General features: G+C 34.5%; 1 protein-coding gene across 2 annotated transcripts; it reads left to right on the forward strand.

Moving 5' to 3' along the window:
* Nucleotides 1–1,632: 1,632 nt before the first annotated feature.
* On the forward strand, nt 1,633–24,762 carry LOC141827958 (imidazole glycerol phosphate synthase hisHF, chloroplastic). Of its 2 annotated transcripts, XM_074715307.1 has the most exons (19): nt 1,633–1,922; nt 1,994–2,076; nt 17,208–17,302; nt 17,880–17,983; nt 18,364–18,533; nt 18,634–18,748; nt 20,006–20,064; nt 20,151–20,189; nt 20,295–20,393; nt 21,267–21,329; nt 21,412–21,474; nt 21,566–21,648; nt 21,998–22,106; nt 22,188–22,241; nt 22,608–22,695; nt 22,795–22,832; nt 23,595–23,700; nt 23,887–24,053; nt 24,263–24,762. In XM_074715307.1, exons 1-19 carry the CDS (start codon nt 1,835–1,837, stop codon nt 24,332–24,334), a joined length of 1,695 nt encoding a protein of 564 aa, XP_074571408.1. In that variant the 5' UTR covers nt 1,633–1,834; the 3' UTR covers nt 24,335–24,762. The 2 variants fall into 2 exon arrangements, with proteins under 2 accessions (XP_074571408.1, XP_074571409.1); XM_074715308.1 differs by lacking the exon at nt 21,412–21,474.
* Nucleotides 24,763–25,196: the final 434 nt, after the last annotated feature.

Below are 25,196 nucleotides of genomic sequence, written 5' to 3' on the forward strand. Positions count from 1 at the left end.
TTTAATTAATTCTAAATGTATTGCCGCTGAATTCTCGAATTAATAATTTTTATTCTCATTTATTTTTATCTTTATACTCGATAAATTATTTTATAGATGGCTAATATTTAAATATTTAATAGTGATTATTTATAAGTATTTGAGAATTTAGTTATGATTAAAAAAAATTATATAACGTATTTTATACTTTTAACTTTTTTTTTAATTAACATCGGCGGTTAGCTGCTGCTTATATTTTTAAATGGGAAATAATGTATTTTAAAAACCAAAATTTAAAAAAAAATCAACATATATTTTAAAATGGGAAATAATGTATTTTATATTTCTAATTAAAGTTTAAAACAATAAAAGAAAAACAAAACTTTTATTAACTAGATAAAAATTAAATAAAAATAAAAATATAAAACTTGATCAGACTAGTTTGTTTATAATCCAAGTTTTAACCAAATAATTCAACAATGGCACAGTGGCGTCCCAAATCTCAATCTCTTTTGGGCCTAAGTTACTTAAGTGGAGTCTTAAGTGGTGCACTTAGGAGGTAGTGGAGTCTTGTCTTGCTGAAAGTAGTTATAGTGGAGTCTTATCTTACCAAAAGTAGTTGTCCTTGAGCTTATTTTCTGATAGTAGAGTCTGAGTTTTATTTGTAAGTGAAGTCTGACATCAGCTCTGAGCTCAGCCTTCTATCATATTCTCAAGATTATGTTCTTCAATAGTATCAAGTGATGGAGCTCTGGAAGATGGGTTAGCTGGCCTAGGAGGAGCATCGTGGCTTTGAGCTAAATAGGTATTAGCTATGTGGACTAAACTTGCTAGTTTTCTTACGGCTCAGTGGTTATATTTCTTTTTATATATTTAGACAAGAGCCTCATGTTGAGTATTTATGGGAAAGGGAAGAAATTTGTTCCTATTTTCTTGGACCAGTAGATTTTTTCTATAAAAATTTCTCCGTCTAGAGGATAATTAGAGGGATCTTGATATATATCTCAGAACCATCGACTTCTTTGGACATAGGCCCGTCATTGGTTTAGTTGGTTTGTAAGAGATGATTTTGAAGTCTAATATATTTCTGGATCAGAGTTGTAGTCTTCAAATTCTAAGTGGATCCTATTAACTTTGCGGATATCCATTCTGATAAGATGCTAGACTGGTTCTCTACTTTCTATTGATGTCGAAAAGAAGATTGTGGATGTAGCAGCCCAAGTGCTACGAACCATATTAAAACTCTATGTGCATCATTGTGTTTGTGATTTTGATAGCCTGATATGTCTAATTACATAATTAGCATCTATCGGATTTACTTTGCTGCCTTTGTGATTTAGCAAACTCATCTATAAAAAATAAGTTTGGGTTATTCATCCCCTTTTAACACCGAAATTAATTCTAGAATTTATTCTTAATTGTATAACATAAATATATATAAGACTTGTACAATAATTTAAAAAAATTATAAAAGTCATATAATAAAAAATACATGTATCAAGTGCTCTATGATACATAATAAAAACATAGAAACCTTAACTAATATAACATGCATCATAGCATGAGGCATCAACATGGATAATTCTATAAAAAGTCAACATACAGAAGGTGTAGTAAAGAATAATTATGTAAAACTAAAAACGAGATCTTTCCTTTTTCGGGCGCACGGCTCGGGAGAAAATTTCAATTAGGTTTCCGCGAACGCTTGCAGGACCTGCGAGCGGATCGGGAGAAACGAGCCTTGGGCGCCGCCTTTCCGCGAACAGTGTTTACGCGAACGGAGAAACCTGTGATTAGGTTTCCGCGAACGGTGTCGACTCCCTGCGTGCCGCCAGCTCCTCCTTCGCCGGCTCCGATGCCTCTCATTTCTTTTCCTGCGCTCACGTGCCCGCCATGGAAAGCTAATTCTACTAAGTTTTTCTCGGTCCGCGCCTCATCTGCAGGTTATCTCCCTCTCATTTGACATTTTTGCACTGTGCATGAATGTTCGCCTTGATTCGGTGTATTGCTGCAGCTGTTACATTGTTAGATTATGGTGCTGGAAACGTTCGGAGTTTGCGCAACGCCATTCGCTATCTAGGATTCAGTATTAAAGATGTAATTTCTATTTGTACAACTCCATTCTTCACTAATTTTTATGATGATTCTATTTCTGATGATTCTATAGAGAATTTCTTTTCTATCAGGGCTGCTATGAGGTGGAAGGAGTAAGTTATTAGGCATGGAAAAAAACTAGACAAATAAAACCAAAATGATTCTTTTTCTGATGATTTTATTGAGAATTTTCTTTTCTATCAGGGCTGTTATGAGGTGGAAAGGGGTAGTTATAAGGCATGGAAAAAAACTATTGCAGATGCCAAAATGAGTTTGACCATATCCTGTTCAAAGATACTGAATACCAATTGCTAATTAAAAATGTTAATGTATTATGTTCTATTCCTAGTTGGCTATTAGCAACTTGATCCAATTAAACTTATTTTGCGTTACCAAATGATTTGACGAGTCAAGGAAATAGTATGCTTCAAGAAATATTAAAATTTTATCTTAAATCAAAATAAATACTTATTAGATTGTCAATAAAAAGGTTTGGAAATTGATTTTCGTAACCAATTAGTCAAATAGAGATGTGGATAAGTAATTTCACGAGTAGACTGTTATAAATCAATTTCTTTTCCAAGGTGAAATTAATGTCAAAACTATTTGATTGATGGAAAAATTGTGATATTAATCTGTTTGATTTGATTTGTTTGGCGTAGACCATTAGCTCGTATAGGAGCATGGTCCATGGATGTGGATGCAAGAACACTAACTCAAGTATTCTCAAATCTTAGTTCATGTGAGACTAAAATTAAGGAATTTCTAAAAATGGAAGAATGATATTGTTGATTAGCATTGCTAGAAGCAGTGTTGATTGACACTTGCTTGCACAGTGCTAAATGGGCATTGTGGGAAAAATGTTGTCTTTTAGTTTTCCTTGGTTGTGAAGAGAGAAGAAAAAAGGATTTGCTCACTCCGATTAGTATAAAGTTTCCATTTACGTTGCTTGTTTATATTTGTTCACATTACCTCTCCATTATTATATAAAGAACCCAAGACCCTTCTCTCAAATCACAATTACTTTTGTGATATTTCCTCGTGAGCTCTTTCTTCTCCCCTTTAAAGAGTTCTAAGGCTTTGAAAGATCATCAATATTGAAATTTTGAATGCTTCTATTAAGTTGAAGATTGATGTATCCTAGGCAAAGATTGCTAATAAACTTGCACTTGATAGAGGTGCTAATTGCCTAGCCTGCTCGGGCACGACTCAATTAAGATCGGGATTGTGCTCGGTGGTCGTCTTGAAGTTACAAGTGCCTTGCATTGTTGATGATCAGGCTCGGTCAGGCCTTACACACCAAAAGAATGGGGTGACTGTTTAAGGCTGTGCCTAACATTGTCGACCCATTTCACATCTCTAAGACTTGGGTGGAGCAATATCGTCTTAAAGTGAGAGTGTCTAACATTTCCCTCAACCTTAAATCTCTTCTCCAAAGAAATAAGCTTACATAAAAAGGAGTGTGTTAACATCTTCAGTGATGATTCGACGACTGACAATGTTAAATTAAAGTCAATGATACTAAAAGAGGTATGTCTAAGGTATTTTAAAGATTAACGAGGGAGTCGGGGATTGACCATTCTAAAGGCGTGAGTCAATCCTCCAAAAGGGGTATCTTGCAATCAAAAAGATGTGTCGAGAATTTAAAACAACACAATTCATGTCGCCATATTGAAGCCCCACCTATTCAAGTCATTGACTTACCTAGAGGAGACTGACTGTATCCGAAATTTGCAAATCGAATTTGAGAGATCTCATCAAACAAAAAGACCATTTGCTCTTTCACCTAAAATTTTAGCATTATACCTCTTGCTTTTTGCTTTTGATAATCTATTGTAAGGATCAATTTAGCTACTTATTACTTTGTCAAAGTTCTTCCATGAAGATAAAGACAAATTTCACAACGACATCATTCTTTTTTTGAATCATTAAGGAATTCCCTTGATGCAACACAATAGAAGGATAATGATACAATCTTCATCTAAAGGAAAGTTTGTCGATTCTCACCTAAGGAAAAAGAAATTGAAAACTTTATTAACTCAAAACTTGATCATGAGACCCCTTTTTATAGTTTATTGACACAATCCATTCTTTATAAAATAATAGACTTTTTTAATAGAATCCTAAATTTTCTACTAAAACATAACTGACTTTTTCAAAAAGAAATAAAAATCTTTTTAAAGTTCCAACAAATTATAAAAATTAATGTCTTAGATAATTTTGTAATAAAACCTTAATTATCCTAATAAAACTGGATTGACTCTTTTAAAAATTTCCAATAAATTATAAAAAATAATGACTTAGATAACTTTTAATAAAATTAAATTTTTGACTGTGTTATTCTTCTCAACCGAAGAGAATTTGACTCTGTCAAATGGGAAGGTGAAGCAATTATGAAGTCGAGATGCCTTTTTAGCTGAGTCAAATAGTTGTTGATTCATTTCTTCAATTATTTTTTATGCCGATGTGTTTCTTTGCTTAGTCAAGTGGGAAGGTTGAATAGTTGTGAAGCGGAGACACCTTTTTAGCCGAATCCGATAGTTGTTGATTTATTTCTACAATTATTATCTTTTTATGCCAATGTGATCCTTGTTTACATTATTCTCCTCTATCGAGGAGAACTCGATTTTTGGCGAGTTGGTGACTTTTCTTCTTGGATCATCTTTTTCGAGTGTATAGAACAATTTTTTTGATAACTCAGGCTAGTAGGAATGTAGGATGAGAATGTTGTGTCATTGATGGGAGTATAGGAGTCAACACTAATGGTATGTGACATGTAGGCAATTCAACAAATAAAGAGAAAGGCTTGGATGCTCCTCGATATGGTAGTAAGCCCTTAACTTTGAAAATTGAAATAATGTTTAAATAAGCAGACAAATTAACAACATACGCATTAGTATTAATTTTTCTCATAATTTGAAAAGGACCAAATGAAGGTCACGAAGCTTTTTTGAGGAGCTTTTAGGGAAATACTTAAGGTGAATGTGGACGAGCACATAGTCCCTACATTATATCCTTAAATTTACGATGTGTATTACCTTGAAATTTATAAGGTTCATTACTCGGTGCAACATTTCTTTTGACACTAACATAGCTCTCTCTATTGTGCTTAGTAAAACTCTTTGCTGATTTAGATAAATAAAAAGTGGTAGTTAAGAGAGACAAGTTAACATGTTGATGAGCTTTCAACCTATACATGATTTTGAATGTACTATGAATGATAGATTGGTTTATTGAGTTGTTGTGAGTGAAGTCAACAAGTGGTAGGCTAGACAATTGAGATCTTGGGATCAAATTCTTGGTGAGAATGGATATATGCATATGTGGGGGTCTATAAGGTAATTTTGTCTAAGTTATGCTCTCAAGATTCATAGTGTTCGATTCAATGTCATGAGTTATTAATGGTATCATTTCCTTTTAATTTGCATTGTGTGAGAAGATGGTGGGATTGTCTCAAGGGTTGGGTTACTTTAGTGGGTAGGTTAGATTTGGGCTTCGGTTTGTTAGGTTTGGCTAGGTACTTCTTGATTGTCTTGCCATTGTGTTTGAAAGAACAAGTATTTTCTCGTCCATCATGATTAATAGAGAGATTGTAAAGCCATGATCGACCAAGGATGACATGGGCCACACTCATAGGAAGAATGTCACATTATATATTATCTTTATATAGCCTTATCTCTATTGGAACCAAACATCTTTGTATAATGGAAAGGGTAGTTTGACTTACCCATGCCGCCTTATAGGGGTTTGAATGTGGTTCTGTGGTAGCTTGAATCTTATGGAGGGTTTGTGTGGAAATTATGTTCATGCAACTCCCGCTATCGACTATGATTTTACAAGATTTACTCCCACATTTTGTTTATGTGTGAAAGATATTAGTGTGTTTCCATGTGTTGTCTGATGTAGGGCATGGAAAGGATTCAACGGACTACATTAGTTCCTTCAGTTTATTCTTTAGTTTTCTCATTTTCATGGTGTTTGTTAAGCGGGTCAACTTCTTTGTTGTGTTCTCATTCTAAGGTTTATTGAATGTTATATGATTTTTTTCGTGACAATTAAAATATTGGATATTAGGGTTTCATTTTTCTATTGGCTTGCATATTTGTCTCTATTCACTTGATGATAGATCCATGATGAGTTGCACTAAGGGGCTTGCTAGATTGTGATGACACTCTATAAATAGCATTGCTACTTGTTGAGGGACAATGAATACATGTAAAAAGGTTTCATAAAGTGCTTAATAGCTTCAGCCTTTTGGCAAGTCTCTTTAGTCGAGGTCGGGACAAATAATGTAATAATTTTAGTTGTCTTTGAATTTCAAGTCTCAATTCATCAATGAAGTAGATTAGAATTTGATTAGGGTTTAATTTGGGGTTACAACGCATTTGTAAGTTTTCAAATTTGCTTAGATATTCGTTTACGCCCATGTTTGATTGTTTTAGATTGATCTACATAGTGTATTGTTGTTTTCTAAAGTGGAATTTGTTTTATCTCTACACAATGTGTGATTGGTTCTTCCCCATTTGCTATGATCTTGGACACTTTTCAAGTATTTCTAAATCGAACTTGAGTTTGAACTTTGTAAATCGTATTCATTCAATTTCGGTCATATTGCTCTAGTTAAACTAATTCTCAATCTTGGCAATCCAATCGAGAAATGCATTTAGGTCTAATCGACCATTAAAGTTAGGGACATCGGTCTAATTTCAAATTTAGGTCTAGGTCTATTCCTAGGTTGGATTTAAATGCCATGGAAGTGGTCTACTTTGTTGATGATCGATAGATGGTTCTAATGTAGATGATGCATAGATAATGGTTGAGTTATGCATGATATGTGATATGTGGGCTTGAGACTCGTGTCCTTTACCATATTGTCAATAATATGAGTTTTAAATCATTTTAGGTCTTCCACTCTAAATTAGTAGGTTTTAAATGTCTTCTAAAATATCAAATCTAGTAGCTACTGTAGGATTTTGTAACGCGCTAGAGGGGGAGTGAATAACGCGTTGTCGCTTTTTTGTTCGTTCATTTCTATCAAAGTACTAAACAGCGGATTAGTAAAAGATGCAGGGGACTCGCGGATTTACTTGGTTCCTAACCCCCCAGGGTTAGCACGTCCAAGGTCTATGTACGGGAGATGCCCGTCCACTAGTGGTCTCCTTTCCGAACGTTGTTCGGAAGCGGAGAAACCCGTCTTACAGTTCGTATAAATAATACAATAAATGAAAGTAAAGCAAGACAAGTAATGAAAATAAACCAAACACTTAGTCCCGATCTGGAAGTCCTTAGCACTGCGCACTCCTCCTGAATCTTCCCCGGTTGCAAGCGTCGGGCCTCGTTTGTGTTCAGAATCACCACTAGAAGGAAAGGAGGGCTTGTAGTTGATTATTCTGGTTGTGCATGCCCATCCTCCTTTTATAGCACCTTCAGGTCGATTGGAACCTATTTCAGGTCGACCCTACGTAGATCGTCGATCCACCTTATCCGTGACTGACTTGGCCTTCCGGTCAACTAGAACTACCATTTAGGTCGATTCCAATCTGACGTGATGGATCTGGATAGACTTCGACTTCCGTAGTGTTTATCCACCTCCGGTCGACTGGAATCAACATTCCGGTCGATTGGAACTAGTGGACTAAGGTTTGATCTGAGTTGACCCGGCCTTGCTTCAGCTGCCTTTGTTTGCTTCACCTCTATTTTCTCCATCTTACTTCCAGCTTCTGGTTCCTGCAAGACAAGCAAACAAACAAAACAACCTAAACTTACTTTGTGGGTCTAACTTCGGATTTCTACTGAAATCCTGGGTTAGTCTGACGCTTACTATTCCATTCCGGGAACGCGCCCTTACCCACTCTATTCGGGAGAAGTTTTGCCAATAAGTACTCCAGACTTGTTGGACTTCCCACTTAGCTTTGTCCTTGGCCTCCAGGAATTTTCTGCTGTGACTCGGTCCTTCAGACCACCCAGACTTCACCAACCCTTTGGTTCTCCTAATCGTACCCGATTGGACTTAGGCCATGCTTCCCGGTCCTCCGACACTACATGGACTTGCACCTGGTGCACTTGACCTTGCTAAGACTTCTGCCTGATCTTCCAAATCAGGACTTGCCTTTGGCTAACCTACAACTAGGACTTTCCCTTGCCTACCTACAACTAAGAATTTTCCTTGTCTAATTTTCTAGATCAGGACTTCCATTGTCTAGTCTAACCGACTATGACTTCTTGCTAGTCATTTGGTCTGATTAGACTTTACTCACTCACATCCAAATATCAGGTCTTGTTTGGATCAACCCTTGGCCAAACTCACCAGACCTAGGTGTATTGTCAAACATCGAAACTCTAGGCAAGATCTAATACTTCTTGCACTAACAATCTCTCCTTTTTTGATGTTTGACAATTTCTTAAGTTAATATGGGTTAAAGTTTTAACAATCTGGAAGAATTCTATATTATTAACTTATGTCCCCTTCTCCCTCTTTTCACATATCAAAAAGAATATTTTAATTCAATTTAAGCCTATTTCCTTTTGCACCAACAATAATGGTAATGCCTAAGGTCACGACTAAGTCTTGACAGTTCTTGAAAGACCATAATAGATTGCAAATAATTTTCCAAGTTTTTGAAAGATAACATGGTTTTACAATAAAGTTTTCAAAATAAATAATTTTTTTTAAAAGAGTATTTTCAGTATAAGTTTTGAGATGATTTTCAAAATAAGTTTTGAAGGCATAATTGTCTAATAACATAGGTTTTTGAAACAAAATTTTCAAAACAATTTTGTAAAGAATTTTGAAATATGGTTTTGAAATAATTTTTAAGGATTTTTGAATATTTTTTCAAAAACTAATTTTGAGGATCTTGTAAAAAAAATAATTTTACTCTTTCGATTTGGACCTCCTCCTAATTCTGACGCTTCCTTAGGGCTCCTTGTTAACCACAAAGCAAACTCCTTAAGTGTTTTAGGGGTTAATCTAAATCAATAGAGTAAATAACTTATGATTTTTAAAATATAATTTTTAATTGAACTTTTAAGCTTCGATATCTCTTAAATCTGACACTCTCTTAGGGCTCTTTGTTGACTACAAGACAATCTCCCTATGTGCCTTAGGGGTTGTTCCAAGTTAAAAAAATAATTTATAAAATATTTTGTAAAATAAATGTTTTCAAAATAATTTTAGAATTTTTAAAGTTACTTAAGAGGTCTTTTAAATATAAAGTCTTTTAAAAATGACCTCTCCCTTAACTAGACACTCCCTTAGGACATCCTTATTACCCATAAGGATTTTCTGCCTATGTGTCTTAAGGTTCTTAGACTTAGTGTTGACCTAGAGGTATGTGTTTAAGTGTTGGTCAACCAATTTTTCAAAAATATAAAGTTTTGAAAATTATAGTATAGATACACACAGTAAGCATGAATCTCAAGTAATTATCAAATTTTTCAAAATAATTTTTATAAAAATAGTTTTTATAAAAATAGTTATGATAATAATTTTTCAAAATATTTTTCAAAACTTTGTATTTTAATTATCCTTATCATCTCACCCATTCTAAGTGCTTCAGTACATGACATATAAGGGTTAACTTATGGGTTATGTGAGATGAGTTGTCAATTTTATCTTTATTGATTTTAAATTAAGTTTTAATGAATGTTTGATTTTGCGTTAGATTCAGGTTTAACCGTCAACTAATTAAGCCCATATTTCAAAAATTGGCTTCTAGGTTGTGGCGAGGCAAGGGCCTTCTTGGTTATTGGAACAACGGCCACTTCCTAAGACAAAGCCTTTTTATGAAATTATGACCTTAACCAATTTCTTGAGAAATCTTGGGCTAACTAGTCTAGGATATGACGAGGTAGTTTCGGTCAGTTCCACTTAGCTAAGCAGATCAAGCAAGGTACTTCGTACCCCACTTGACTACCCAGATCAAGCTTCCCTAACGTACTATCATCTCGCCCCACCCTGGTACTATGTTGGCAAGTATCAACTATGCATGTGTCCTTAACTAATAGTTCTAAATTAAGCAATAAGGAAACATGATGATATGACATGTTTATGCAAAATAATTAAAACAAATGCATGTACATGACAGTTATGCATGAGTCAAACAAGTCAATCATTTTTTAATTTCTAATAATGTATCAAATTCTCGATTTGATACATTTCGTGTATTTCCTCGAATGTATTAACCCACTTTGACACACTTTTAATTTTATTTTTATTGTTTCATTTGGTAATATTTTAAATTAATTTCATAATTATAATTATTTTATAATTAGGTTTATGGCTTAAATTTTAATTATTATTAATTTATTTTTAATTTCAAATTTTAAATTTTAGTTTCGAATTTTAATTTGTTATTTGAATTTTTAATTTAAGTTTTTAATTTTTAATTTAAGTTTTGATAGTTTGATTAAGTTTTGTTTAATTTTATTAATTGATTAAGTTTTGGTTGAATTATTAATTTTATTATTTGATTAAGTTTTGGTTGAATTATCAATTTTATTATTTGATTTTTATTAATTAAATTCAAGTTTTTTTAAGATTTAGATTTAACTTGTTAAAATTTATAAAATTATTTTCTTAAATTTTAGGATTTAATTTCGAATTTTTGAATTTAATTTCTTAGAATTATTGATTGTTTCATAATTAAAGGGGACATGGTTATAATTAATTTTATTATTTAATTTTGAATTTATAATATTTAAATTTGAATGATTATTTTTAAAGTTTGAAGATTTATTGTAAGAATATTTAGGATTTAATTTTGAATTTTTATTTGTTAAATTATTAATTTTAGGATTTATCTGGATTGGTTTTAAATTCTTCTTACTATTATGATTATCTTGATTATTTAATTTTGAATTATTAAGTAAATTTGAACTATTTAACTTATCTTGATTGTTATTAATTTTATCTTGTTTGATTAGATTTTTATTAATTTTTGGATTTATTAAATTAATTAAAGTTTAATTATTTAATTTATCATTATCTTAATTGAATGAGTTAAAGAATTAGTCTAATTTTTTATTTATTTGTGTTAAATCTAGATTAATTAAATTTGAATTATTAATTATTGATTTGGTTAAATTTAAATTAGTCAAATTATTATTTAATTCAGATTTTTTAATTGATTTATTCAAATTAGATGAATTTTCCTTATTTATAGGATTTAAGTTTGAATTTTCTAATTGATTTAATTTATAACTATTTAATAAAATTTTAGATTTATTTGAATTTGAATTTTTTTAATTATATAAATTTTCAGATTTATCCAAATTTGAATACTTCAAATTATCTAAATTTAAATTATCTAAATTTTCTAATTTATTAATTGTTGAATTAGTCAAGTTGACTTTTTCAACCTTATCTAAATTTTCAGAAAAATCTAAATTTTCAAAAATAGTAAATCTAGCATACAACTTAGGGGTATTTTCGTAATTATGCAAACATATCGGAATCACATCCTCCAATTCTGGTTTCTTTTCCACCGTCTTCCTCTCCGGGAACCGGTTTTTGTAGTGTCCACGTTTTTGACACTTGAAGCATGTGATGTGATCTTTGTATCTCCGGGCTCCTGACATCGGTTACTCTTTTGCCGTTGGTGGTGCCGTTCGAGTCTTACGAGTAGGACATTAATTTTTTATAGTGCCCTCTCTTCCTCATTTAAAACAAATAATATGCAATTTTAAACGAACTTTAAAATTATCTTTCTCCCTCTCCATTTTTGTCTTCTTGCTCTCTTGACAATGAGTCCAATCAAGACTAGACCTGCTCTGATACCAATTGTATGATCTTGTAACATGCTAGAGGGGGGGGGGGGGGGTGAATAGCGCGTTGTTGTTTTTTCGTTCGTTCATTTCTATCAAAGTACTAAGGAACGGATTAGTAAAAGATGAAGGGGATTCACAGATTTACTTGATTCCTAACCCCCCAGGGTTAGTACGTCCAAGGCCTATGTACGGGAGTCGCCCGTCCACTAGTGGTCTCTTTTTCGAAAATTATTCGGAGGCGGAGAAATCCGTCTTACAGTTCGTATAAATAATACAATAAATGAAAGTAAAGTAAGACGAGTAATGAAAATAAACCAAACACTTAGTCCCGATCTAGAAGTCCTGAGCGCCGCACACTCCTTCTAAATCTTCCCCATTGCAAGTGTCCGACCTCGTTCGCGTTCAGAATCACCACTAGAAGGAAAGGAGAGCTTGTAGTTGATTGTTCTGGTTGTGTACGTCCACCCTCCTTTTATAGCACCTTCAGGTTGACTGGAATCTATCTCAGGTCGACTCCACGTAGATCGTCGATCCACCTTATCCGCGGCTGACTTGGCCTTCCGGTCGACTGGAACCACCATTCAGGTCGACTCCAATCTAACGTGGCGGATTTGGATAGACTTCGGCTTCTATAGTGTTTATCCACCTCCGGTGGACTGGAATCAATATTTCGGTCAATTGGAACTAGTTGACTAAGGTTTGACATGAGTTGATCCGGTCTTGGTTTAACTGCTTTTGTTTGCTTCACCTCTGTTTTCTCCATCTTGCTTCCAACTTCTAGTTCCTACAAGACAAGCAAACAAACAAAACAACCTAAACTTACCTTGTGGGTCTAACTTCGGATTTCTATCGAAATCCTGGGTTAGTCTGACGCTTACTATTCCATTCCGGGAACGCGCCCTTACCCACTTTACTCGGGAGAAGTTTTGCCAATAGGTCCTCCAGACTTGGTGGACTTCCCTCTTAGCTTTGTCCTTGGCCTCTAGGAATTTTCTGTTGTGACTCGGTCCTCCAGATCGCCCAGACTTCACCAACCCTCTGGTCCTCCTAATCGTACCCAATTGGACTTTGACCATGCTTCCCGGTCCTCCGACATTGCATGGACTTGCACCTGATGCACTTGACCTTGCTAAGACTTCTGCTTGATCCTTCAAATCAGGACTTGCCTTTGCCTGGCTTACAACTAGGACTTTCCTTTGCCTAACCTATAACTAGGACTTTTCCTTGCCCGATCTTCTAGATCAGGACTTCCATTGCCTAGTCTAACCGACTAGGACTTCTCGCTAGTCATCTGGTCTGACTAGACTTCACTCACTCACATCCAAACATCAGGTTCTGTTTGGATCAACCCTTGGTCAAACTGATCAGACCTAGGTGTATTGTCAAATATTGAAACTCTAGGCAAGATCTGATGTTTTTTGCACCAACATCTACGTGGGATTTTTCATCATGATGATATGGAGGTTTGACAAGTAATGAGTATTATAAATTTAAGATGCACGGTAATTTAACAAAATAAGTAGGAAATTTAATGAACGATGATGAAACAAGTAGAAATAATTCAATCAAAAAATAATGTGTAATAAGATGATGATAAAATGGACAAGAATAATGAGAAAATTAGATAATGCACATGAAGCAATTCATCTACTCAATTAAATAATAATACTTTTGAAAGAAAGAACTACCCTATGGATTGATGCGAGCCTTTCTTGTTGTAGAATTTTCACTTTAAAGTTCACAGACAAATTTGATCTCCTCTACTTGTGATCTCCTATTGTCGTGAGGAAACAATGATGATGACAATTACAAAGATTGGGAGGTGATGATGCACGACGATGATGAATTTGATGATGTGCGAAGATGAAGAGACAATTTAGGAATATAGTTAGAACCAAAGAACGTGTGAAAATACAAAATTAATGATGGTGGTGGTGGAATAAAATGATGAATGTTAAAGATTTTACTAGATGTGCAGAGGATGTGGTGGAAAAAATGACATGTGATGATAATGAGAGTAGAAAATTCAATAAAAGTGATGATGGAGAAAATGGAACAACATTGCTCAATAATGAGGTTGTGGTGGGCAGATTAGTAGTGAAAAAGGGAAATAATGATTGTGTGGAGAGGAAAAAAGGCGTGACTGAAAATATGACAAATATGATGATAGTGGTTGTGGAATGAAAAGTGATGGTTGGGAAAAACAATAATGGTTAAGATGAATGGAAAAGTATTGAACATTAAATTAGGAATTCGGCTCTGATACTATTTGATGCATCACAGTGAAAGGATAATGATACGATCCTTGCATAGAGGAAAGTATGCCGATTTTCACCCAGAGAAAAAAAATTGAAAACTTTATTAACTCAAAACTTGATCAATATATGAGATCCTAACCCTTTTTTATAATTTGATCACACAACCTATTCTTTATAAAATAATAGATTTTTCTAATAGAATCCTAATTTTTCTAATAAAACATAACTTACTCTTTCAAAAAGAAATAAAAGAACTTTTTAAAGTTTCAATTATAAAAATTAATGACTTGGACAACTTTGTAATAGAATCCTAATTATCCTAATAAAACTTGACTGACTCTTTTAAAATTTTCCAATAAATTATAAAAATTAATGACTTAGATAACTTTTAATAAAATTAAGACTGCGTTATTCTTCTGAACTAAAGGGAACATGACTCTGTCAAGTGAGAAAGTGGAGTAGTTGTGAAAGCAAGACACCTTTTTAGTTGAGTCATACAATTGTTGATTTATTTCTTTAATTGTTTTCTTTTTGATGTCAATGTGTTTCCTTGTTTGGTCAAATGGAAGGTGGAATAGTTGTGAAGCGGAGGTGTCTTTTTTATTGAATTAATAGTTGTTGGTTTATTTCTTCAATTAGTCTTTTTGATGCCAATATGGTTTCTTGTTTGCATTATCCCCTCTTGGATTAAATATCAAAGGCCATCCCATTATTATCATTAAATTTGTTAAAAAATTGAACACCAGAACTAATTTGTTGAATTCAAATCCCTAAAATTTGGATATGATTTTGTATGTAAACTGTGGGATCTTGTGAGAGGTCAAAATGACATTTGATTCATTTTGAAGTGATGAGATAAGACCTACATTGTTTGTAGGTTCAAGTCAACTTCGAATTTTACAAAATTATATATGAAAGGCTATGGGCTTTCTAAACTTTGATTCATTCTAACATGATGACATAGGACCTACATAGTTATAAGTCAAAGTCAACTTCCAATCATACAAAATTATATATTGAAGACTTCTGAATTTCTAATAGTCAATGCAAAAATTTTGTTTGGTTTGAAATTTATTTGGACCTTGTAAGCAATTTCTGAACAACCTATTCTTTTTTATAATAAGGAAAACAATATTAAAGGGACCTGCCTGTTTTGATATTTAACGAAAGAGTGCCACCCCCTAAATTATCAATGAAATGGCCTTTGTTTGGTTTTCTAAGACATGATTTTATTTGGAATTTTCTTTTCCATCAGGGCTGTTATGAGGTGGAAGGGGTAGTTATAAGGCATGGAAATATCTAAATGAGTTAGACCATATCCTATTCAAAGATACTGAACACCAAGTGCTAAATAAAAATGTTAATGTAGTATTTCCTATATCTAGTTGGCTATTAGCAACTTGTTCCAATTAAACTTATATTCTGTTACCAAACGATAGTCTTATGATGCTCCTTTGTAGCTATAGGAATTGCAAGGCAAGTCATTATTAAAATTTTATTTTAATTCAAAATAACACTTATTACATTGCAATAAAAGTGTTGGAAATTGATTGTCGTAATCAATTGGACGAAAAATACATGGAGTAAATTATGATATTCATCGGTTTGGTTTAACCTAATCAGACTAGGCCATTAGCTCGTACAAGAGCATGGTCTATGGATGTGGATGCAGAAACACGAACTTGAGTATGTGCAAATGTTAGTTCGTATGTGACCAAAATCAAGGAATTTTTAAGATGAATGAAAATTGTGAAAAATAGAAGAATGATAGTGTCGATTAGCACTACTAGAAGTAGTGTCATTCGACACTTGCTTGCACGGTGCCAAATGGCATTGCGGGAACAATGTTGTTTGACATTGTCCTGGTTAGTTTCCCTTGGCTGTGAAGAGAAAAAAGATTTGTATTGTCTCTCCCATTAAGATAAATATTCTATTTACACACTCTGTTCATACTTGTTCACATTACCTCTACTCTGTTCAAAAAAGGCTTTAGACTTTTTGAAATTTGATTTATTTTGAAGTGATGATGTAAGACAATGTTTGCAGGTTAAAGTCAACTTCTAATTATACAAATTTATATATAAAAGGCTTTGGGCTTTTTGAAATTTGTTTTGTTTTGAAGGAATGACATAAGACCTACGATGTTTGTAGGATCAAGTCAACTTCCAATTGTACAGAATTCTTAGTAAAAAGGCTTTGGATTTTCTGAAGTTTGATTATGTAAGAGATACATTGTATGTTCTAGTCAACTTTAATTATGTGTAAAAGGTTTTAGGATTTTTGAAATTTGATTTATTTTGAAATGATGACATAAGACTTACACTGTTTGTAGCTTCAAGTCAACTTCCAATTATACAAATTTATTTATAAAAGTCTTTGGCTCTTTGAAATTTGATTTATTATGAAGTGATGAGGGGACCTTTATGTTTATAGTAGGTTCAAGTCAACTTCCAATTATACAAAATTTTATGTAAAAGGCTTTGGCTCTTTGAAATTTGATTTATTATGAAGTGATGAGGTAAGACCTTTATTGTTTATAGTAGGTTCAAGTGTCCCCGGGGCAATGGTGCAACGGTAGGAATCCGAGTTGTGACCCAGGGACCCGCGGTTCGATCCCCAGCTACGGCGTATTTGCAAGAATTTTCTTCCAAATGGGGAACGCAATCAAAGGAAGATTTACCTGGTGGTTGGGAAATGGGACCGGGCCGGCCATCCCCACGGATTGAGTCCATGAGACTGACTGAGATTTATCATAGTAGGTTCAGTCAACTTCCAATTATACAAAATTATATATAAAAGGCTTTGGGCTTTCTGAGAGTCAACACAAAATGTTTGTTTGGTTTGAAATTTATTTGGACCTTGCAAGCAATTCCTGAACATTTTTTTTTAAAAATAAGGAACAATATTAAAAAGGGACCTTGCCTTTTTTGATATTAAACCAAAGAGTGGCACCCCCTTCATAATTTGGAAACGGCCACCCATTTGTTTTTTTCCTCTAATAGAAATATTCTAAAAGAATTTAACTATCATTTGATAGTTTTCTTCTACATACAAATTAACTATCATAGAAATTAACTAATTTATCAGTGAAATGACTTTGTTTTTTAGGTGCAAAACCCAGAAGACATTCTTGATGCTAAACGCCTTGTTTTTCCTGGTGTTGGGGCCTTTGCAGCAGCAATGGAAGTGTTAGAGCGAACTGGGTAAAGGCAATCTTTTTATCATACCTTGTATTTATCAGAGCATGATGCCCATGTAGGCTTCTACTGTTCATTGTTGGACTTAGTAATTTGATGGATTAAATGACTCTGTATTTGCGAAGTTTAAATGACTTCACCCCAATATTTGCCCATATTGGGGTTTTCACAGCAAACTGCCTATGGCTCGTTTCATGCTTTTGGTTATTTGGTAACTCAATTTTTCTGCCACCTTGTTAGAGTATGCTAGTTCATTCTTTTGTATGGTTAAGAATTTTTGTCAACCACACAGATCCTTTGTTTTGTATTTTGTCTGCTTTCTTCTGTATATTCCTTCTATCACTGTTACTTGAAGAATTTATCTTGTTCTTTTGGCTGTTTATACAACACTTGTAAAGGTTTTCCTCTCTGATATTTGTCATTTGAAAAATTTTAACATACTCTTTTGCACTATACTTACCATTTTATAAGAGTTGCTTTATCATTCTTGAATTTTTGTGCGCTCATGTTGATGATCTTTAGATATGTGCTTATTTTTTCTACTCAATTTATGTTTTACTTACTCATGTTCATTGTCATTAAGGATGGCTGAAGCACTTTGTAGATACATAGAGAGTGATCGTCCATTTTTGGGGATTTGCCTTGGGCTTCAATTGTTGTTCGAGTACAGTGAAGAGAATGGTCCAGGTGGAAATTGAAATTCCTTTCGGATTTTTCTTTTCTTTTTTAGCTCCATTAACAAAAATGTTCATGAACAGGAAGATCAAAGTATTCTTTCCTAAACAAACCAAGTTTTTTTCAAAAGAATAATTTATTCTGTGTTTCAGTGTAATTGTATTATCCATTGCATGAGTTTTACTGCTACTTATTAACTTATAATTTCTATCACAATGGTCTGTGTGTAAGAAAGGTATCTCTGAACGCCCTCAACTGACTCTCATGAAATTATCTTTCCAATATACTATGTTCCATAGTTCCTTTTTTCTCTTGTGCTGATACACAAGTCATATTTCTGATCTTTCTTTTTTCTTGTCCTAAATGATTCTGAGTAACATTTATTTGTGCAGTAAAAGGTCTTGGTTTGATACCTGGTGTTGTTGGACGTTTTGATTCATCAAATGGTCTCAGAGTACCTCACATTGGCTGGAATGCTTTGCAAACCACCAAAGACACTGAAATTTTGGATGATGTTGGAGGAGGTCATGTCTATTTTGTTCATTCCTACCGTGTGATGCCTGTATGTTTTCTCCAGATCCAACAATCAGACTAACACATTCTCTTATTTTTGTTTAATGAAGAGTCTTGCCTAAATTATTCTTTGCAAAAATTTTGCTTAGTCAGATGCTAACAACGAGTGGATTTCATCAATATGTGATTATGGTGATAGCTTTGTTTCATCTATAACAAGGGGTAATGTGCATGCTGTCCAGTTTCATCCGGAAAAGAGTGGAGGTAACATTCTTCAAACATTATATGTTACAAGTCAATATTAACATTTTTGTTTATATTTGCAACAAGCTTGAACTTGATTAATACTTTCATTACATTTCTTGCTGAAATTTTTTTGAGATCACAACTATTTCTAATCTAATAGAAGATTACACTCTGTACACTTCCAGATTCCTTATGTGGTAGTTTGCAAACAACCTAAGCTGACTAGCTTCGGAACTGAGTATGTCATTATGAGGATATAGGATGTGGATGCCATGTGCAAGTTGGTTATGATTTGACATTTATCTTGTGGATTATTTTAATTGGTGATAATAAAGAAGAATGATGTTGAGTTTTTGGTTACTGTAAGTTGTTATGGAAATGGGTGCTTTTCTCCTATCTTTCTTAATTCAAGCACCTGGAAGGAGGGTGAGGAAATTAGAGAATGATTTTATAGAGGTAATTTTGGGCTTTTCTATGTTGTTTAATTCCGAACTGTTGAATGTGGGATTGATTTTGTTGTCTGACTTCCTCAGTAGGACTGGCAATTATCTTCACTCTATTATCAACTCTTCAGGTAGGTTAACATCTTATACGTACATTACAGCTTGTAATTCTTGTAATGATCCTAGTCTATTCTAAAAGAAGTAGATATTGATGAAGATGCCATTAATAGAAAGAATGAATGGTGAAATGCTGAAGGAGCTTCTATAGTTTTTTTTAATCGCTGTCTGCTCAGGAAAAAAGGAAAGTTTTATAAGATTGACATTACCATGCTTTATGGATCAGCATATTGGACTGTTAAGGTGCAACTTGTACAAAAGACTAATATAACATTGATGAAAATGTTAAGATATGTGTGGTGTTACTAAAACGGATTAAATAGAGAATATTACTAAGACCCCTTAAGTGTAGGTTCAATATTTGACAAAAGAAGGGAAAATAGGCGGAGATGATATAGAGACTTAAAGGCACCAATAGTTTCCATAGTTAGAAGAGTTTAAACTATTGGAATAAAAGGTACGAGGGGTCGGAATTGAGTTGAATGTTGCTAGTGATAAAACTTTGTTTAGAGATTAGCAAGGGATAAGATCCATATAGCCAATCCCAAATAGTTAGGACAAATATAGCTTGGCAATGATGATTTCTTTCTGTTTGTATGTTTAATATATAGTCTGGCAGAATCCTCCTTCAGTGTCTAAAAAAATTCAACTTTTAGTTCATATTCTATTGTTAGCCCCTGCTAGTAAAATAACTTTCTGTACTGTGGTTCTCTAGATGTCGGGCTGTCCATATTAAAGAAGTTTCTTGACCCCTCTTCATCTTCAAAGACAAAGGTATACCTGGTATTCCAATATGGTCGTGTTCTCTACATGATCAACATAGTTGTACAATCTGATTAATTGTGCTTGTAACCTTTTAGAAACCAGCCATTCGTAAAGCAAAACGACTTGCAAAGCGAGTGAGTTCTTTGATCTAGTTGACATGGATATTTAGGTGCCTATTTATTCATGACTATGTAATAATTGCTTCTTTTTTGTAAAGAAAACTTGACACTGTTATGCAGGTGATTGCATGCCTTGATGTGAGGGCAAATGATAAAGGGGATCTTGTAGTTACAAAAGGGGACCAGTATGATGTAAGAGAACAGTCAAATGAGAAAGAGGTATGCGAAATTTCTAAAAACAACCGTATAGATATGTATATATTTGACTCTTGGGCCTATAGTGATAGGCAGCTGTTCATAGTTCCCTTTTGGCAGACTTGATATTTGGTGTACAAAGTCTAAGAATGCCTTCTCCATTTCATGATCTAAATACAACTTTTGATCTGGAATTTGTTTGAACTACTAAGTTGTGATACCATACTTAGGCCTGGAGTGTAGTTGAGAAAGTATTAGTCAGTTTAGTACTTTTAGATTTTTAGCCTGTTGTTGGAGAGGAAACCCGCAATAGACAGCAGTGCCTGATGAGGAGGGAGTGAGGTCTGAGGATTGAGATGGAAAATGGTGGTGAAAAGATTCTTGTATATGGTTCATTTGAATAAATTAGCCTTTTATAAATGTGAAAAGAATTGCTGCTATGCTGAATCCTTTCTTGTAGTTGAATTTGTTTACTTGAAAATTTTAGCAATTATTTAGAATTCCGACTTAGCTGGCAAATTCATTTGGTCTCTAATTATTATCATAATGATGATCCTTGTGAACCTCATATTACACTTCATGTTTGCACAACTCAAGTTGTAAACTGAGTTATGTTTATATGGGAATAACCATGGTATGGATCACAAATGGTTTCAAGATCCGACATTGATTCTGATTTGGGAGCCTATTTCAGATGGGGGATGAAAGAAAAGGCATTAGGCATCTGTAGAGTTGTTGGGTAGTTTCACTTACCTTAAACCTGTAAGCCTAGAGCAAGTGGAATAAGAAAGCTCTCTAAATGAACTTGAGACAAATACTTTTGCTTTAAACGTTTGATCTTTCTCTTCCTCACTTTCCTTTTGAGTACACTTTCTTATTTTGCTTTCATGTCAATAGGTTAGAAACCTTGGCAAGCCAGTGGATCTAGCAGGTCAGTATTATAAGGATGGCGCTGATGAGGTATACACTTGTTAAACACATTTCCTTATTATTCTTTTAACATTAAAAATATTTCATTCGAAGTAATTGTTCAATATTCCAGGTTAGTTTTTTAAACATAACTGGTTTCCGTGACTTTCCCTTAGGAGATTTGCCAATGTTACAGGTCTGCAAAATAAGCATGCTTTTGCATTATTGGTATTAGGATAGTTGTTTTTATGCTAAACTACTTGTTCCTTCACATGTATGCTGAAAAGATATTGCGCTACACTTCGGAAAATGTTTTTGTACCACTAACGGTTGGTGGTGGGATACGAGACTTCACAGATGGAAACGGAAGGTTGTTATTTTTCTCTGCTTTGTAGAACTATGCTGATATCTAGCATGTGGAAGATCTTTTTCTTTCCTACTGTGATAGAATGCCATTTGTCATACCGTCCTTTAAGCTGATGCCTATATAAGATTCTACACCCATTAGGATAATGATTTGTTGGATTGAACAGGCTGGACTTTCTTCATTCTGTATACTAGAAAGCATATGATTTGTGATTTATTTGACTTGGATAAGTGGAAAAACATCATCTATTTTACAGTCCTATGCAGACAACATATTCATGTTTGTTTTCCTTTTTAGTATCAAGTTCTTGTCAAATTCTCTGGGTTTCTCTGGACTTAGTATTCTTCTGCAGATACTATTCGAGCTTGGAAGTCGCATCTGAATATTTTAGATCGGGTGCAGATAAGATATCAATTGGAAGTGATGCAGTTTACGCTGCAGAAGAGTATTTAAGAACTGGAGTAGGCAGCTGATATATGCTTTCCTCTGCATTCACTCTTCACCATTATCCTTTGCTAATCTTACCCTTGTACATGTTTAAGGTGAAGACTGGGAAAACCAGCTTGGAGCAGATTTCTCGTGTTTATGGGAACCAGGTTGACATTTCATGTTTATTTTTTTGCTTATCCCCTTCCTACGTTTGTTGCACCTATATTTCAGCTGTTCTCTGTACCTATCACTGTCTTTTTTTTTCTCCCAATCTTAACCTGTTCAATGAAAGTATGTGAAAGGTTAATTGTTTACTGAGGATGCATTTCTTATATCTTGATCATCAAGATAAATGTTTCGATGATGCTTGTCTTATAGAGAGTACGACTCAAGTTGCATTCCTTGTCATCTTCTTTTCTTGATATTCACTATTGTGTAAAAAAAGACTTTGAATTTTGTGCAGTATACATCTGACTTTCTAAAAAAACTATGACAATGATAATGTTTATTGTTGATACTATTAACTCCATCAGGCAGTAGTTGTGAGCATTGACCCTCGGAGAGTCTATGTCAGGAGCCCTGATGATGTTGAATTTAAGACCATTAAGGTTTCTTCCCCAGGTACTATATAATTATAATGTAGCCTTTCTTGCTCCTTTTAGCTCCACCAATTATTGCTTTTCTCATGATATGTTATTTCTTCTTCCATGATAACTTCAGGTCCCTCAGGTGAAGAGTACGCATGGTATCAGTGCACAGTAAGCTTTTCATTTTTTATGCACATTATTTTATCTAGCCATTTATTTGGTTATAGATTTTTTCAAATTACTCTAGATTCTTCAACCCAGGATTTGAAATTTCGAGCCGTATCGTACGATATGGACGAAATTTTTCGTTCCGTCGATGGATCGGCACCGGCACCGCGATTCCGGCAGGGAGATGCCTCAGGAGGCGTCGCGCGGCCTCAGCGACGCCTCCGGAGGCGTCTCTCGAGCCCGACGACGCCACCGGAGGCGCTGCGCGGGTCCGACGACGCCACCGGAGGCGCCGCCCGGGTCCGGCGATGCCACCGGAGGCGTCGCGTGGGCCTGGCGACGCCTCCGCGCGCGGGCCGCACGTGACCGAGTCGCTGCAGTCACGATTTTTTTTTATTTTTTAACTTAGGGCTTAATTATGATTTTAATAATCAATTCCTAGCTATAGTTGGGATAATTTAAATAGGTTTTATTAAAATCTATAAAATTATCTTATTATTTTTTAAAAATATTTTATTTTAATTAATATATTTTTTATTTTTTAATACATTTTTTATTTTAAAAATTGAAACTATACCGGCACGGTACAATACAGTATCGAAACTGTATCGTTCTGGTCCGAGACCGAAACCTCGGCACGGCTCGATATTTTAAACCTTGCTTCAACCCAAACTCGTAACTAAATTGGATCACTTTGTGTTAACCTTAGATGAACAAACAAGGTCTTCAAATCTTTCTCGTTTGATTTGACCTTTTCTTGTGCAGGTCAATGGTGGACGTGAGGGTCGGCCTATTGGAGCTTTTGAGCTTGCAAAAGCTGTTGAAGAACTTGGAGCCGGAGAAATACTACTGAACTGCATAGACTGTGATGGTAATTTTTCTTACATGGAGGTCAATAATCTTACAGCACATTCTTCTTTCTATTAATATGCACTAGTCAGTCATGGTTAATGTAGAAACTACTAAATTGTCATTGTTAGCAAATGTTCTCCTCGGTGCACTGTACTGATATGACATCGTTTACCTGAAAAAATTTTCATAAGAGACTTGTTTGCAGGTCAGGGTCAAGGATTCGACATAGACTTAATCAAGTTGGTATCTGATGCCGTCACGATTCCTGTAATTGCGAGCAGTGGTGCAGGTGCTGTCGAGCACTTCTCTGAAGTCTTTGAAAAGACAAATGCATCAGCTGCACTTGCAGCTGGAATTTTCCACAGGAAGGAGGTAATTTCATAACTCCATATCTTTTACTGATTATTTTGATGGTATAACTGACAAGAAGCTATGTAGACAAGCTTGCAACCTAGCAATCTGAAAATAGATTAGAGATTTTTGTATGATTAGTTTCTCCAGTGTTGTTGATGGATTAAAAAGAAACTTTCACTCAATGTTCTGTATAAAATGAAGATTAATCTTTTAATTTCGACATGCAGGTTCAGATATTGTCAGTCAAAGAACACCTGCTGCAGAAAGGCATAGAAGTTAGAGCATGCGATGGGCATTAAGGACGGATGTGCCATGAATCAGCTTAGGATTTAGAATCTACCTGGTCTTGCAAGTTTTTGTACTATTTCAGCACAAAAAAACTGGCACCATTGTGCGCGTCTGGATGTTGTCTTTTGAGATGTTGCTTCCCAAGTTATTTAACTGTAAGAAGTGGAAATAAACCATTAGATTTTAGTCCTATTTGCTTAGGCTATGTTTACTTAAAGGACGAAATCATTGACGGTGAAGGGGACAGATTGTAAGGGAGTCAAGCTATGTTTTTTTTTTCGTTTACTAGATGTAGAATTAGTTGAAAGATGGATTTGCAATCCATTTGTGGATCATCTCTGCATGTCCTCTATTTTGTGTTGTGAGCCCAACATTGAGCTTGCAGCCTTTACCTTTCTCCTAAAATCAATTCCATTGCCTTGAGAACACCTTCCATTGTTGTCTTGACTCCAATGGTGATGCAACTTGATCATGAGCTTGTGGTACTCGCTTGGTTGTAAGCTCATGGTTTGTGAGCCCATTAGTTGCCTGGTTGCAAGTTCAGGTTTGCTTGGGAGCCCATTGATTGCCTAACTGTGAGTTTGTTGGTGGCTGCAAATTTGTCAATTTGCATGTTTTTTTCCCATTCTTTCCTTCTTTTTGACAATGAATTCTCATGGTTTGCTCGTGAGCTCATTAGTCGCCTGGTTGCAAGTTTAGGTGTACTGTGACCTGACCATGAGTTCGCCATTGACTGAGTTTGTCAGCTGCAAGTTCATCGCATATTTCTTTCTTTTCTTAAATTCAAGTAAAGTCAACAATTAAGTCAAACAAGTCAACAAGTAAACATAAGTAAGCTTAAAATAAACTTAAAAGAGTTGACTGCATAACAGC

The sequence above is a fragment of the Curcuma longa genome, chromosome 4 (assembly GCF_044706935.1).
Source record: "Curcuma longa cultivar G26 ecotype Majalengka, Jawa Barat chromosome 4, ITB_CL_G26_1.1, whole genome shotgun sequence".
Taxonomy (NCBI): domain Eukaryota; kingdom Viridiplantae; phylum Streptophyta; class Magnoliopsida; order Zingiberales; family Zingiberaceae; genus Curcuma; species Curcuma longa.